Source organism: Xiphophorus maculatus, chromosome 1, assembly GCF_002775205.1.
Source record: "Xiphophorus maculatus strain JP 163 A chromosome 1, X_maculatus-5.0-male, whole genome shotgun sequence".
Taxonomy (NCBI): Eukaryota; Metazoa; Chordata; class Actinopteri; order Cyprinodontiformes; family Poeciliidae; genus Xiphophorus; species Xiphophorus maculatus.
This window is the reverse complement of record NC_036443.1, coordinates 25,192,695-25,209,420: the sequence shown is the minus strand read 5'-3', so window position 1 is coordinate 25,209,420 and position 16,726 is coordinate 25,192,695. Positions and strand designations below refer to the sequence as shown.

The window sequence follows — 16,726 nt, the reverse complement described above, 5'->3', positions numbered from 1 at the left end:
GATTGACAGCTCTAAGCCCCGCCTCCTGGCTCCCCGGCTCTGATTGGTTGTTTCTAATTAGCACTGTGAGAAAGCAGAGGGGCTTGATTTTTTCAGAGACTATCTGTCTCATACCATACTCATACCTGAGTGACAGTTTAAGCAAATATATATGAAATATATACACATTACAAAAGTTACGGCAGCTTTAAAGCCTGGTTGACCACAGCAGAGGAGCGTATCGTTGCTGGGTCAGACTGTAGCGGGCTGAGAAAAGCTCAGTCCTCTCAAAATAAAACGTATTCTGCTGTTTACTGAGGGCAGAGCACATGTTTTGCAGCTAATATCATAAGGCATCGGGGGGGAAGCCTCCCCCTGACTCAGCTCCACTTGGGAAATTTAAACAACAAACAAAATATCAGCCAACACAAGCTGCTCCTAATGATGACTCAGAGGCCACAAATCAACCAATTTACTTGCATGTTCGTGCATCAGGAAAACACGACTCCGGCTTCAGCTTCTGTTTGTGGCTTTTATAAATAGGCTGTCCTGGGCCAGTGGAAAAGTGACATACACGTGCAGACAGACCCACACACACACACACACACAGAGAGACGCAGCGGTCGGTGGCTGCTCGCAGCGCTGCAGGGCCGGGGGCGTCTCTCTGCTCTCTGGAAGCCCCGCTGCAGCTGCTTCCAGGGTGTGCCAAGTTTCTGCATGGGGGCAGGACATGACAGGAGGCCGGGTGGGGGTAGGGACGGATCCTGGCTGATGTGAAGACAGAGAGGGTCTCTTCTGCGCGTCGCTGAGACACACAAGGGCGACTTCAGTGTGCGGCGGGACAGAAAGGGCAGGACGGCCGCAGCGCATCGCAAATATATTATTTTTTCTTTCTCTCTGGGCTTTTTTTTTCTCTGAGAATCCACGCAGGCCTCGGTGTGGAGATGCAACCTCGTTTAGCTCTCATTATGTCCTGATTAGGGGATGCTACAGAGGAGGAGGGGACCAGACACACACACACACACATACACACGCACACACACACACCCACATTCAGACGCAAGCCTTTCACCGAGTGCAGCCAGTTTCAAAGGAAACACTTAAACGCCATGTGCATTTTCCTGTTGCTTTCTGTTGCCATGTCAACTGAAATCTGTAAAATGTTTTTCATTTCTTCACATAAAGAAACGCGTCCCGTATTGTTATCAGGCCTGACGCTGGACTGGCCGACAGCCGCTCAGCTGACGGACAGAAACATGTTTGTTTACCTTCAATGATGCGTTTGTTTAACAAACAGCCCCAAGCTGATAGCGGCAGATAGATATGTTGATCAGTTTTATTGTTTTATTGTTTCTGTCTCTCTTGTTTTTGATAAATTGAGCTGCTTTATCTTTAATCTGCATCACTGGCATTTTGCCCATCAATATTTTGGTTTTCAACTCACTTAATTCACACTTATTCCTAAAAAGAAAAAGAAAAAAGTCAGTTTCACTCCCCGTTTGGTCTTTAGACAAGTTTAATTCCAGGTTGGAATGTGTCTGTGGTTCTAAAGCATTACAATTTTAATTTTATGAAAGTTTTACAAACAAAACTAATTTACCAAAATTCACAAACTGTTCTTAAAAGAAGTTGCATGTACGTAGTGTAAGAGACAGATTTTTAAATAAAGTTGACCTACGTCCATCTAGATGCCTCAAAAGCAAATGGTCAAAAGACAATTTCAGCATCAAGTCTTTTAGACTTTCAGACTCAAATAAATTTAAATCAGCTCCAAAGACAGTGTTGTACTCAAATGAGCTGGAATTTGATTAGAAAAAGCAGAACAAAATCTAAAAATGTGAGGAATTTTGTATTGAAATCTGAAGGAACTCTGCTTTCAGCTGCAGTATTTCATGCAGACATGCCCTGCAAAGGATAGTGACGGGAGCTGGAAGAGTCAGTCTGTTCAGCATCTGTCCCACAGCCGCTGCAGGAACAGGGCCTGAACTTTTTCAGACTCCTGACAGCCTCTGGATTAACTTTTTGAACGGCTGCTGTCAGACAAATACACCTAGTACGTTTTATGATTGCAATGACAGTAATTGTTGTTTTTAAACTTATTTTGTATTTTTCCATATTTCTTTTTCACAATGATCTTCACTTGAGCTGGTGTGGAACTCTGATGTAATGATGACGTGTAGTAAATATATTTTGGTTTTGTTGTATTTACACAAAAATGTAAACAAGATTTTCAACATTGTGAAATTAGCACAATAAAAACAAAAACAAACATTATTTGTTCTTTTCCATATTGACTGAATTTTAGTGAAGTCAGAGGTAAAGTGAACTGGTTAATGTGTATTGTTGGGGAATGTATTTATAGAGCTAAAATAGAGGGAGTGCTTCTTTTGATGTATTTAAGGTGCAGGGGAAAAAGCGTATTTTTCAGTATTTTACCTTCTGATCATTAATTTTGATCTCTATATGGCTGTCCTTTAGTTTCTACATCATAACTAAGTGTTTATGTACTTTGAACAGAAAGAGCGCACAGCAACAGGTAGGGGAGGGCAGAAAACTGTATCACTCTACAGTCTATACAGCCAGAGAAAACTCAGGTGACTCCAATTCTTTATCCTGTAAAAAGAACTTAAAGTTTATGTGGTTTTGAAACCACAGTATTATATAATTTATATCACTGATCTGATGTACGCTATTGCAATGAAATGGCAGACATCCATAAGCTAATCGCTAGCTTGGCTAGCTTGTAAAGTGGCTAATTTTCTGCAGTGGACTGCGTGTATTTACGGTTCAGCATTCGTAGGTTTTTCTTCGGAACGTAACTCCGAATTATTCACGGAAAGTTCTGCCTAATTGTGGATTTATTTGGTAGGTCATATGTAAAAAATAACCAATAGAGAATGCAGCTTAGGAAGCTAAAATATCTAGGCGGCGGCGCAATGCTACTTAACATGCTATTGGCGGACGTTTGCAAAGTAGCCAATCCAGGAACGGCATTCATTGTCCATGGCGCTGATTGGCTGAAGAGCGTAGCCAATGAATCCCTTAGCTACGCTCTAGAGCCAATCAGCGAATACTGAACCGTAAATAAACGGAGTCCACCGTAGCGAATTAGCTTCTGCGGTCATGCTAAGATGGTTTCCGCTGTGTGTACTAATGCCTATTAAAGTATATTTGGTGTTTGAACTAATAAAACAATCAAATTAAAGCGTTTTTAAAAGAGGTTAGGGACTGTGGAGGCAATTTTACTGCTGTGAAAGAACTTTGATCCCTAACCCAGGAATACCAGGGATAAACTGAATTTATTTGCTGTGAAATTTGAAGATTTCCATCTGCACTTAATTGAGCACCTTTTGGTTTAAAATGAGTTCAGCTGAGTCTTCTACTGATCTTTTTTTTTTCCCAGATTTTTTGGGTCTAAAGGCCTTTAATGAATAGTAAATTGAATGGAAATAGGTTGGAGAAAAAAGCAAATAGCCTGAGCTCAGAAGTAGAACTCAACTGAATCCCCCTTTTGCAAATCTTTTATTTAAAATAAATTGTCTTATGATTAAGAATTAACAATTGAAAAAAAATTCTATCAGCTCAGCCACAAAAGGAGATTTTCCAAGTGCTGGATTCAAAATGGCATCTTCTTACGAAAACAAAGGTTTGTCCTGGGACGTCCCCTCCTCGCTTAGAAATCACAATGGCGGTTCCCAATCTTTGTCCTGGAAATTAGGCACCTAAACGTTGGCGCCTCACGTCAGATGGGATGAGGAACATCGTCATTATTATCTGATTAATTAGTCCGAATTTCCCCTGAGAGCCTGTCTTTTATGGAAGGGCCGCAGAGTCAAAAGAATACTGGCCCTATTAGCCGGCAGCATTTGCATTAATGCTGTTTTTGCATAGTGGATCTCCGGCGCTTTTGTCCTGCATTTTTTTATACTTTGTTTCTTTTTGGTCTGGCGGAGCTGATTAGGAGCAACACATGGTAAAATGCTCCTGTGGCTCTCAAAAGGATTCACACCCAGTTAAAATTCAAAGCTTCTGAGACTAGGAAAAATTCATACTTATCATTTTCACTTTTTTCTCATTCAATTTGAAATATTCTGTACCATTCAACAGAAACACAAATTATGTTGGTGGAAAACATAGCGTGAAAGTAGCAGTAATACGAGGTTACATGTGTTTGGTTGCCAAATTCAGTATTTAGTCTGATAGCAAATGTTGTCCAAATATATTGAATTATTAGGATGTGAAATGGGACAAAAACAATGCAAGTGGCCACTACAGTGGTCAGGTACAAACATGTTTCACATGGGTATGGTTTTCTTTTAATGATATGCCAAACACGTCTTTGGACATCGTGGCATAAAAGTTTGATACTTTCAGATCATAATATATTTATCTGAAAGGTTTTCAAAGATTTTAGCCAAACCTGTTTTATTTCTTAGCAACTTTATTTAAATTTTTGTAAATGTAGAACACAATCAGTGCTTGTTTAAAACTTTTACAGGTCTTTATTTTTAGTTATGTTGTTTCTGCCTGAAATCTTGATTTTTCAGTTGACTCGTGTCACATTAACGGTGGAAAAAGTTTGAAATGGATTTTTTTATGGTTTGAATTTCATAAATTTTGGTTTTTACCACTGGTGTTGTCCAGACCTGCTCTGAGTTTGGATGAGGCGAAATGTGCCAGTTTGATAGCAGGAACTCAAACTGATCGTTTATTTCATTTACAAAGCAGTCAAGTAAATCAAAGTTTAAGAATTTACTTAGAAAAATTCATTTAGCGGAAGATAAGTGCTCAAATTTCTTTTTCAAAGATAGCAAGGCGTTAAGCTAAAAATTAGCTCCGCTATTAGCGCTTTAGCGAAGGCATTCACTAGTAAGATTTTTTTCGGACAGTTGGACAGTTTTTTTCAGATTAATGAGATTAATTAATCTGAGATATAAAATCGACAAGACGATTTTTCAGTTGACTCATACACACCATACGTCACATTAATTGGAAAAAGTTTGGAAATTATTTTTTAATGGTCATTATTATCTGATTAATTAATTGAATTTCATAGGTTTTGGTATTTTAACACAGGTGTTGTCCAGACCTGCTGAGCTTTTCTGTGAACATGTTCAGTGGTGGATGAATTGGACTCTCACAGGAGGACTTAAAGATGAAGATGGGTCAGCTGGAGAGCAGGAACTCAACTCAGATTGAAAGTTTATTTCATTTAGTCGTGTTTACAAAACAACTAAGTAAATCAAAGTTTCAGAACTTATCTGGAAAAGTTAACTTTGTGGAAGATAAATGCTGTAAACACTTTCATAGTTTGCAAAAGCACTAAATGGAAAATTAGCTCTGCTACTAGCGCATTAGCAGATTAGCGAAAGCGGTAAAATTCCTCTGGGACAGTTGATTTTTTTTTTCAGGTTAGTGAGATTAACTTGGAGATATAAATTTGACAAGACCATCTATGACAACTGATTTATTTGCTTTTTAGTTGACCCATACATCTCTTTAAAAATGAAAAAAGTTTGAAAATGATCTTTTTAATGGTCTGAATTTAATAAGTTCTGGTATTTTACCACAGGTTTTGTCCAGAGAGTTTTTCTGATGTTGGAGCAGGAGCTCAGCTCAGATTGATCTGGAAAGTTTATTTCATTTGGTCGTGTTGAACGTAAACTCGGACTTACAGTAGGTGCGTGATGAAATCCATACTGAGTGTGTGTGTGTGTGTGTGTGTGTGTGTGTGTGTGTGTGTGTGTGTGTGCGCAAAGAAGGGGGGTCGCCGATCGCCTGCTCTGTGTTTCCTCCCTTCAGCGCTCTCTCTGTTGCCATGGAGAGACCGTTCTTTGCTTTCCCATAGGAGGAAAAATTAACACCATTTTTAACTGGCCCGGGGGCCTCCCCCCCGTGTGGGAGACAGTCTTGAGTTGTGCTGCCACGTGCACGCGCGCGCGCGCTCACACACTCCTTTTAAGACGACAATAATCTTCCCGCTGTCATTTTTAATACCTCTGCGAGGCCAACGTTTAACGAACTGGGACAGAGTAATGATGGCCTGAAAATGCCGAGGTGGACTCTGGGATGTGATGATGTATGAGGAGAGTCATTTACGTGGCGTTTTCTTTTTTTAAAGTCGGGGACTGGAACATAAACAGTGGCTGTCTGCAGGGGCCAGTGGGATACTGGGGATGTCACACACTCCATCAAACATCCCTCATCGTGGGAGCTGCAGACAGAGACGCACACACACACACACACACACACACATGCCCTCTTACGTGGGACAGTGAGGTCGAGCTCGGTGCACCTAATGTGGATTTAATGACGGGGCTTTATGAACTGAAGCCGAGTGCAGAGCATGATGGTGAAGAAAAGGAGAGGGAGTGGTTTCATATGTACATGAATCTGTGCACACTCTGTCATCCCTGATTTCAGTCATGAAAACCTTCATGGCGCACTGTACACAACAAACACACACTGGCTATTCTTAAAGTGGTCACTATGGCTCACTACCCAGGACGGACTGGTCTAGGGGTGGCCCAATTCTGCTCTAGACCAGTGGTGTTAAAAGCTGTGATTGTCTATAATATTGGCTTTTTTCTTAATTAAAAATGCAAAAATAGGTTTTATGTGAACTGTTTTATTTTTATTTGCTCAACACTTTATTTTAATGGGGACATATAATGCAAAATTCACATTTTGCACATTTTTAAACTTCCATTTGGTCCTCAACTGCTTCTAAAAAAACAGAACAAACACTTAATAAAACCTGTTTGTTTATTTGGCAAAATGTTAATATTTTTTGTTGTCTGAAAAACAAGCCATTTTGAAAATCTCCTAATTTATTAAGTCACACTGCGCAGGCACCGTTCCATTACCTAGCAACACCAGCAAAGCCCAGCCTGTTACCTAGCAACCCAAGCTGAGTTCCAACACATTTGGTCAGCTGAATGTGCTGTATAAAGGCTGCCAAAAAAGACAAGTGTTTTATTGTTGACTTACCATTCAGAAACCACTTGTTGCATTCTAGTTGGTTGTGCAGGAGGCCCTACTAATGCTTTTCAAAGAAATACATTTGTGTACTTGTACATGTGCTTGCAGCTGTTTTTACAAGCGAGTGTATTTAAAGTGAGAAGAGGCCCTAAAACATCTCAAAGTGGGCAAGATTAAAAAGATTATATCTAAGAATGGTTTTGCACAAAAAATTTTATGAACATGTTTTGTAAAGCCCATTAACCAAGGAAGCATAATAGGTCACCTTGAAAGGGGAGAAACATGTAAAATTGACTTTTTTTGAGCTTTACATCATGTTATAATTTTATTCCCCGATTGTAAACATATTCATATTCCTTTATTTAATCAGGTAAACCCCGTTGAGATCTAGTTGGAGGGTTACCGTACTTTGCTCTTTTCATGCATGTTTAAGAAATCCTTTAATCTCCATGGCAACCATTCAGTTATGCAAAACGCCTGGTCGGACCTAGCTCCGCCTTCAAGGTGCAGCTCCTCCTTAGACCTGCAGTTTCTAAGTGTCTAAGCTCACGGCCTCACAGAGCAGCCTAAGTCGGCTCCTTCAGACTAGCTAGTAGCAATTAGCAAGCACCTGGTGGAGCTGCGCATCAGCTGAGCTCATTTTACTACGTCTCAGTGAAGTAGCTTGTATGATGAGCAAGCTGTTATACAAGCTTGCTTGTATAAAGCAAACGTTACTAAAGGATCAATAGAGGAGCAATGTGGGGACTTTCTGAAGGCGGAGTTTCAGAAAGAGCAGGAGTTTTTAAAGAGACACAGACCCAATTTCCAGCCGTTAAATTACAAAGTCACATGTATTTTAAGTCATATTTGATATATACAGCGTTTTTATAGCAACTGAAGGTAACATATTTACTTCATTGTGCTATAAAATGGTGCTATGTGTCTGAAAAATACAGCTGCTTTAAAAAACCAGGATGTTTTAAGCTTCATGCATGGAGGGAAGCTGTTGGTGGGGCAGAAGCGTTCATAAGAACCAGGAGAAACAAGGTCTGTCCCATTTATGTGTTCATTAGCTGGTTGACAGATTTACTGCTGGAAAACGGGACTTTAAGAGGTGACCTGTTGTCACATCTGCAGTGAGATAATCTGAGTCATGAGGTTTGTTGACACAGCCATCTTTACTCCCCTCCTCTCTGAGCACACACACACCTGAACACACACACAGCTCCCTACTGTTAAGCTACTTATTGTGCAGCCTTCTCATGAGAATAAAGTCTCCATCTATCTGCTTATTTACTTTAAAAAAAAGTTCGGTTCAAAGCTCATTTCCTGCCTTTCTGATCTTTGGCTCGTCACACTCGCAATTTCTTGTGGGTCTCGTCGCGCCGCGGCGGCGTGCCTTTGTGACCCAGCTGCTTCCCCTCCTCTTCCTGACCTGCCTGTGTGCAGGACTGCTCCTCTCTCCTCGCAGCTTCAATGTGTGTGTGTGTGTGTGTGTGTGTGTGTGTGTGTGTGTGTGTGTGTGTGTGTGTGTGTGTGTGTGTGTGTGTGTGTGTGTGTGTGTGTGTGTGTGTGTGTGTGAGAGAGAGAGAGAGTGCCAGCGGGGGTGGGGGCAGCAGACTCAACCCCTCCAGTCTCCTAGCAACAGAGCGGTTTGTTGCGGGACAGGGGGGAGGCGCAGGCGATGGGGGCTGGTTGTACAGCGGCTGGGGAGAGCAAAGTCCTGCGGGATTAGAAAGCTGGAGAGGAGGAAGGAGGGACAGAGTTTTGCTGTGCTGTTGGTGATTAGTGATGCTACCATGTGTCGTTTGCTCCGTAAAGCAGCGTGCTGCTGAGGAGGCTAAATGTCTGTAACGCTGCTCAGTGGCGCAAAATATGGGTTTGCACTAAATGCGACGCAAAGGGGCGCTACGCTACAGGGGGCACCAAAAACAATGGTGGAAATGTTATTTCTATTCAGCATTTTCTGCATGTGAAGAAAATGCAGAAAATTCATGCATTTCTGCATTTTCTTAATGCGTTCAGAATTAGGTATTTTTCAGACACATAGTAACATATAGCCGATTTATCGACGCCAATTTCCTTAATGTTGGATATTGGTGATCGGCTCAAACTTAAATTTGAGTTCGATCTAATCTACCTCAGCAAAGATCTAAAAATCAGCCACTGTCCTCTTCTGCTCTCCTGTGAGAGACGTTTGACTGGCAGACCGGCCCACCGGATCATGTCTGCACGTTTGCAGGTAAGAATAATGACCTCATTGTTACCAACTCAGCGACTTTCGTGCTACTTTTATCAACTTTTCAGACAAAAAAAAATTGGCATCGGAATCAACAACTGTAATTGGCGATCGACCAGAAAACAGCAATGTTACCTATAAAAATCATATATGAGATATGACTTAAAGGAAGTTTGACTGTGTAATTGAAATGCTTTGAAGTTGGGCCTCTGTCTCTTTAAAAACTCCTTCTCTTTCTGAAACTCCGCCTTCAGGACGCCATCACAACATGGCTCCTTTATTAACCCTTTAACAGCGTTTTCACCAGCGTAGCACTGAGAAGCAGCTCCTGTAATGAGCACAGCAGACACACAGTTCCACCAGGTGTTTGCTAATTGCTGCTGGCTAGTCTGAAGGAGTTAGGGAGTCATGAAAGAGGGTGGCTTTGAAACCGCAAGCTCTTAGGAGGAGCTGCGTCTCGAAGGCGGAGCTAGGTCCACCCAGGCGTTTTACACAACTGAACGGTTGCCATGGAGATTAAAGGATTTCTCAAACATGCATGAAGAATCAAAGCAACATTCCAGGCATGTTTTTCATGAGGGAGCAGCATTATAACATGATGTAAAGTTGATTTCACACAGCACTGCCCCTTTGTGTTAATTTATAAATGATACGATCAATAACAGAGGTGGGGGGCCTGGGGCCTATAATGCACCTCAAAGTGTATAGTTACGGCCCTGATGCTGCTCAACATCTGAGATATTTCAGCGTCTGGCCTGAAAACCTGCTGAGGTTTAGCTGAATGTTTGCCTTCGCTGCAGATTTGTGTTTATGTTTCAAATTTCCTTTTTAGGCAAAAAGAGAAGACTTCGTATGAAACCTTCGTTTCTTTTAAGCTCATATTGCATAAACTTATTTAATTGAGTCATATTTCTTTATTGCTTGTTTTGTTGCTGTGTTTGTAATTTATTTCTTTGTTTTATCAAAAAAGCTCTCTAGTAAATGAGATCTGTTGTTTAAATGAAGCAACCTGTATAAATGAAGGTCAAATGAAGATAGAGATAAAAAACATCAAGAAGCTCATTTATTCAGAAGAACGTGAGAATTTTGTTTTAAGTTATAAATATTTGTTTTTGAATTTTATTATTACTTCTTTTTTAAATATCTTAAATTATTTTAATTGGTAGTTTGCTTTGGGTTTTTTGTATCATTTTAAAATATTATTTCAATGTTTTGTCTTTGTTTTTTATTTTCAACAAATGTTTAAAATAAATTCATGAATTTAGTTTAAATTTTTCCATTTATTTAATTCTGTTTTGACTTGTTTTCTAATTTTGAAATTTGTCATTGTAGTTTTAATAATTTCCATTTGCATTTCTTTTATCTTTTTTACTTTTTATAAAACTTCTTAAGAAGAAGAAAAGTTTTTTTGTCAGTTTGTGAGATACTAATCTGCTGCTCCCAGTTGTAAAAACAATACGTTGTTACCATGGTTACACTTCATAACAACGTAAACACATTTTTATATTATGAGACAGATAATTTGTCAAATAAAATCAGGCTCATAATGTAATATTAGGTTGTTTCTCCACCATTAGCACAGCTGCAACTCGTACATGAGCATGACTGAGAGCGCTAAGACCCTCCCCTGGCTCTGATTGGTTGTTTCTGACCGGGAGCATTTACAGACGGCTGTAGGACCTCAGGAAGGAGCTGGAGTTTTTTTTCACAAGTTATTGTGTCAGGACATAGTTACAATTTTAACATCTAAAAACCCTATCTTTAGAAAAGTTACCTACTGCAGCTTTAACTTTGTTCTGTTTTAAAGTTCCAGTGTTATTGTATAATGTAGTTTCACCACCAAACCAATAGGTGGCAGTAGCTACACAGAATCATCGACCAAGGATGTGTAAAAATAATATAAAAAGATTCTTCATCAAGTTGTCCTGGAGTGATGAAGCATTAACTTCTTAACTTATTTATCTAATTTCTTAATTTTGTTTAATTTTTTCTCTTTTTCCTAATGTCTTTATCTTGGATTTCTACTCCCATTATTTTTCCCAATTTCCTAATTTAGTTTTATTTTGTTTTAATTTCTTGTGGTTTTTTCTAACATCTTTGACTTGGATTTCTAATGACCAGTTTTATTAATTTCTTGGTACATTTTTTATCAACTTGATGATGTCATTTCCTGTTTGATTACAAACGTACTTCCTTTATTGGTCATGGCTTTAGAGTGTTTTAAGGACAGGAGTTAGTAACAAAACAAACATCGACCATGATGAAGACCTAGTTTGGTCTTAACTCTTTGGTCAGTCTTGTTTTTGTTCCCACTGCCCTGTAAAATATATTTTTTAAATCACTGTAGGTTTTCCTTTGATTGTTGCTGGAACCAGCTTGAGTTGCATTTTATTTACTTCAAGAAAGTTGAGTCCATACCTCAATAAACATCTTATGTATTCATTAATTTTGGGTTTTCTCACAGTATGCTGAATATATTATCATCTCTTACACTTCAACAGACAAAAGCAAGATACTCAGAGAATGATTTTTCCTGCAGGTTTATTAGAGAAAGTTGCAAAAGCGTTGCAGATGCTGGTCTCAATCTCTTGACTCCAAACCAGCAGGGTTGGTGTGTTGCGTATCGATTGAGGTCAGAGAAAATGCTCCCAGCTGAATATCCTGTGTGTATGTGGAATATTTGGTGGAGGGATGCAGCAGCAGCAGCAGCAGCGGGGATGTGGGTGCACCGCACACCCCACAGTCGTATGAGATTATCCAAATCCAGCGTGAATGGACCTGACACCATTGTCCCGAGCAGAAGCAGCAGCAGCTTCGGCGGCGGTGATGTCACAGGGGGAAAAAAGATGATGATACCTCCAAGAGCGATAGATTACAGCTGTGATGAAGAGGCGGAGGGTCACTATTATTTCATTTATTATCATTACGTGGCGGTCCGTGCTGACAGGACGGAGGGGCGGGGATGGGATGGGGGGGAGTACTACGGAGAGAGAGAGAGAGAGGGCCGGATTAAAAACAAACCCGCTCTGTGAGCTGGTTTTAGTTGCCATGGTAACGATCATTACCTCGCACTTGGGAGAGCAGGAGCAAGAAGGGAGAGAACAGGAGGAGAGGGGAGTTGGTGGAGGGGAAAGAAAGAGAAAACGACCGGGATGGGAGCTGCTGCGGGATGAAGGCTCGGGAGGTTAGCATGTTTGATGGGACAAGTTTTCAGTCACAACTTCCAACTTGAATCCAGAAAATGTCAGTTTTCATCTGAGATTTTGAGGGAAAAGAAGCACTTTACGAAGCTTAGCACCTGCTGGGACAGCCGCCCTATGCTTGACAAAATCAACATGTGAGAGGGAAAGGTGTTTATGTGTATGGAGATCCCCGTTAGCATCAGCTTCTTCCTGGAGTCAACTTACATAAAAAACATTATTAGCAGAAAGAAATCTGACTTCAAATAAAGTATAAAAGGTGACCAATTATGTTTCCTTGTACAGGTTATAATAGGTCTATGGGCGATACAAAAGATGAACAAAATTATTCTAAGATAATGAGATTTTAGTCTGTTTTGAGCTCCTTTCAGAATAAGTTGTTTTAGGGTCTCTTGTCACTTCAAATCCAAATAATCTGCTGCTGTTTGCCACGCACCCCCCAGACCCCCCAAACTCAACATTTACACTCACACATGAAAATGGCTGCAAACAGATACGCAATTATACAACTGTACATCTTTGAAAAGCAGAAGTAGAGCCTCCTGCACAACCAACAAGAATGCAACAAGTGGTTTTTGAATGGTAGGTCAACAACAAAAAAACATTTGTCTTTCTCAGCATCCATTGTAAAGCACATACAGTGGTAAAACCAGCTGACGAAAGGTGCTGGAGCTCCGCCTTGGTTGCTAGGTAACTGGTTGGGCTCTGCTGGGGTTGCTAGGTAACGGCGCAGTGGAGATTTTTGAAACTGCTACTTTTCCAGACACCACAAAACATTAACGTAATGCCAAAAATCAGCTGGGTGGTTTGTAGAAGCGCTTAGACCTTTTTTAGACGCTGTTGAAATCCAAATGGAAGTAGAAAAATGAGCAAAATGTGAATTAAAATAACACAATTAATCTTCTAGAAGTTATAAAGACAGACAGGCTTTAGTTTGAGATAGGGAAATATGTTAAATTTCCCTGAAATAAAAAAAGTACACCTTCATTTCACTCTCATGTAAAGCACAGACATTCATACATACACAAATATTAACTCCTTCTAATCCCACGTCCACTGGATTGGACATAATGTACATTTCTGAGTTTAAACCAATAAATTTCAACACTTCTTGTTACCGATTAGTTTCTTAGAACCAATAACACTGAAGTTTGAATCTTAATATAAGTGAACTTCAGCACAAGCATTGTACTGAAACTAGAGATTGAGAAGGAAGTGTTTACTTTCTATCAAAAACACAAATACCAGTAATAAAATTGCTCTTGGTGTAATTTTAAGTATTTCCAGTGATAGAATTTGAAGTCATTATTTTATCATTAAATTGCAGGATATTTTTCAAAGCTGAATGTCCAACCCAGTGGACATCAGGAGTTGGGATATGCTAGTCAATGCCTAATTATTTAGTGTTTCCATGCAACGAAAAAAATAAATACATCCGAAAGCATTTTATAGCTTATTTGTGATTTCACAATTCATTTGGTTATTTCTATGTTTTTATTCACATAAACTCAAACTTTATTGGAAAAGCTTTATTTCAATGAAGGTGGTAAACATTTGTTGATAAAATTTTTTATTTTTTGCTCTGTAGATAAAAATCTGTTCTGAATGGGTTAAACTAAATTATTTTCATAGTATATTGTCAGTTGTTTAGCATTAGTTTAATGGTTGTGGTAATGAGTTCCAGTCATCCATTGCTCTAAACATTGCTAGTTTAAGCTAGTTTTACATCTTAGCAGAGTGAAAGTCCAACGATGGGACCAAAGAGTTGTTTTAGAGGAAAACATGCGGGATCGGAGGCGCTGAGAGCCCCATGTGGTGCTGCGGATGGAGCCTGTTGTCCTGGCGGTGTGTCACATGACCTTCTGCCCGGCACACCTGCCCGGGAGAAATCAGTGGCAGTTTCTATGGCGACAGGGTCAGCAGTACGGGAGGCAGGATGGCTGCCAGAGGTGGTGGTAGGAGGGACTGCTGGTCTCGAGCCGTGTCAGTGGTGTTATTTTTAAACATGGCAGAGATGAGGGGATGGTTGCAGACCCAGCCGAGGATGAGACTCCTCCAGAGGATGGAAAGAAGAAGAAAAAAAATCTCAACTCGGCCGGAAGATGGACACTTTATTCTGTCTGCGTCCGCATGACCTATGACTCATGTGTCTTTAAGGTCACGTTCACACAGTTATTGATGCTCAATTCTGATTTGTTTTGCGTAAATTGAATTTTTTATTTTGTATTTTTTGCGTGGTCGTCCATAATACTAATAAAACCCGACGGCAATCAGACTTCCGTGTCAACTTGCGTACCTAAAGCGCCCCGCATGCGCAGAAGAACGCCGACGTCACTCAGCAGCGCACTGTTTACGGAAGTAATACTGGATTATGCCGTCTGTGGATCGATTTTAAAGTTTATTCAGCAGTATCATCACTAGGTCATAACGTCACGAATGAAGCCAAGGGAAAAAAAGCAGAATTTATTAAAAAGCAACGGTTTTTTGTTGAGTATTATCTTCAACATCTGTAGGAAAGTTTGCTTATATGTGTAGTCGCAACCAGCAGCGGTTTGACTCTAATGCGCTTTAGTGACACGAACATATTTAATAAGTTCATAATTATAATTGTCAGCCATTGTTCACAACCAGATTTACGGTGTCTGAGTTTTCTGGTGCAGAATTGTGATGTATGTCAAAACAATCGGATCTGCATCCGACTTAGTACCACACATGAAGTAGCACAGATCGGATTTCTTTGGGGGGTGAAAATATCAGAATTGAGCCGTTCAAACTTCCATGACAAAGTCTGATATGGGTCATATATGGGCAAGAAACAAATTTGGTTCGCATTTGTATGCTGTGCAACGTAACATCATAGATCACACATGTCAAACTAAAGGCCCGGGGGCCAAATGTGGCCAATTGTAGCTTTTTATGTGGCCCTGTGGACTGTAGACACCAAATTACATCAATTTCTCCAGTTTTTTGCCATCAAAATTTATGCAAGATCAATAGATCCCTGCATTTTTTCGTATTAGTCTATAAGTTCATTGCAAATTTCTACACAAAGCGACCGCTAACTCCCACCTGTAGGTGGCAGTATTTCTTACTTTTGTGACACTTTTGCTTCAGCCTTACTTGATGCCAAGTTATAATTTGTGGTCAATATAGAAAGTGACAAAAAGTCACATTTAATGTCATACATAAGTGCAAATATTTCTAATTTAGCAGGACAAAAACTGATTTTGATTGCAAAAAATCACAAACAATGTGAAAACATGTTCAATATTCAATTTTAAGAATGTGATGCAGAGACAGCGGTTCATTATTTTATCAGTTTTGTTAATGGGTTTTCGCAATACATTCTAGAACATTCATGATCTTGTTATGACCCAAAATAAAAATGAGTTTCACATTCCTGTCATGATTTACACCGACCACAGGCCTGACTACGAACTGAACTCTTGTTTTCGTTCGCATTTTCAGTGTTCGGATGGCAATTCGGCCCAGGACAACCCCTCCCTGAAGCGGGTCGCCGTTGTCGAGGACTTCTTCGACATCATCTATGCCATGCACGTGGAGATGGGCGCCGACCCGGGCCGAGCACCCAAACACGCAGGGCAGAAGAAAACCTACAAAGCGGTGAGTTAAAACACCAGCATGGATCTAAAATCAACTGCACACTCACATTCTGCTTCCTTTTGTCCCGTCCGCGGTCTTCAGTATGAGTGGTTCGGTTCCTGCTGATGGAAAAACAGGACAGTAAGCACATCCTGCCCCAGTTGGCTGCAGGTGCACAATTCAAAACCACATTCAGGAAAAAAATAAGAGGTTGTCCATGCACGAAAAATGTGCAATCTCCCAGATTCGTCGATTTGCCTGACCTACAAGATTTACTGAAACAGTTGCCAACTATCTCTAAATGCAAACCCAGTTGGGACAGAAGGGAATTATATGAATTTACTGATGAAATTCAGGCCTGAAGCCTCTCTTTAAACACATTTGAAGATGTAAAATCCAGAGAAAAAGTGATAAAATTCAAAGATGAGTGAGAACTGCTTCGTTATAAAGTAAGTAAACAGTCGTGTGAAGATTAAACATTTTTGCCCCATACATCCTGCACCTCACTTCCCTGACACGGCCCTCATTTTCACACAAGAAATTGAATTTAAAAAACACACAAGGACAGAATTATATTTACAGACTCAGACGTCATAGCCTGTATGTATGATTCTGGTGCTGAAACCATTAACTGTTGAAATAATCGTCAATAATCTTTAACGATTGATTAATCGTTAACTGAAGTATACAGGAAAAGGGCATTTGCTGAAAGAACAACAAAGTTAAGGCAGTAATTAGGCCA

The 16,726-nt window shown here is 40.1% G+C and overlaps 1 protein-coding gene across 2 annotated transcripts in view; it reads left to right on the top strand.

The window, feature by feature from the left end:
• LOC102216568 (nucleolar protein 4-like) overlaps window positions 1-16,726 on the top strand; it is a 42,260-nt gene that overhangs the window by 4,360 nt on the left and 21,174 nt on the right. For both annotated transcript variants that reach the window (XM_023340641.1, XM_023340644.1), the window contains exon 2: window positions 15,850-16,005. In XM_023340641.1, coding sequence (XP_023196409.1) covers window positions 15,850-16,005 — 156 coding nt within the window. The remainder of the gene's footprint in view (window positions 1-15,849; window positions 16,006-16,726) is intronic.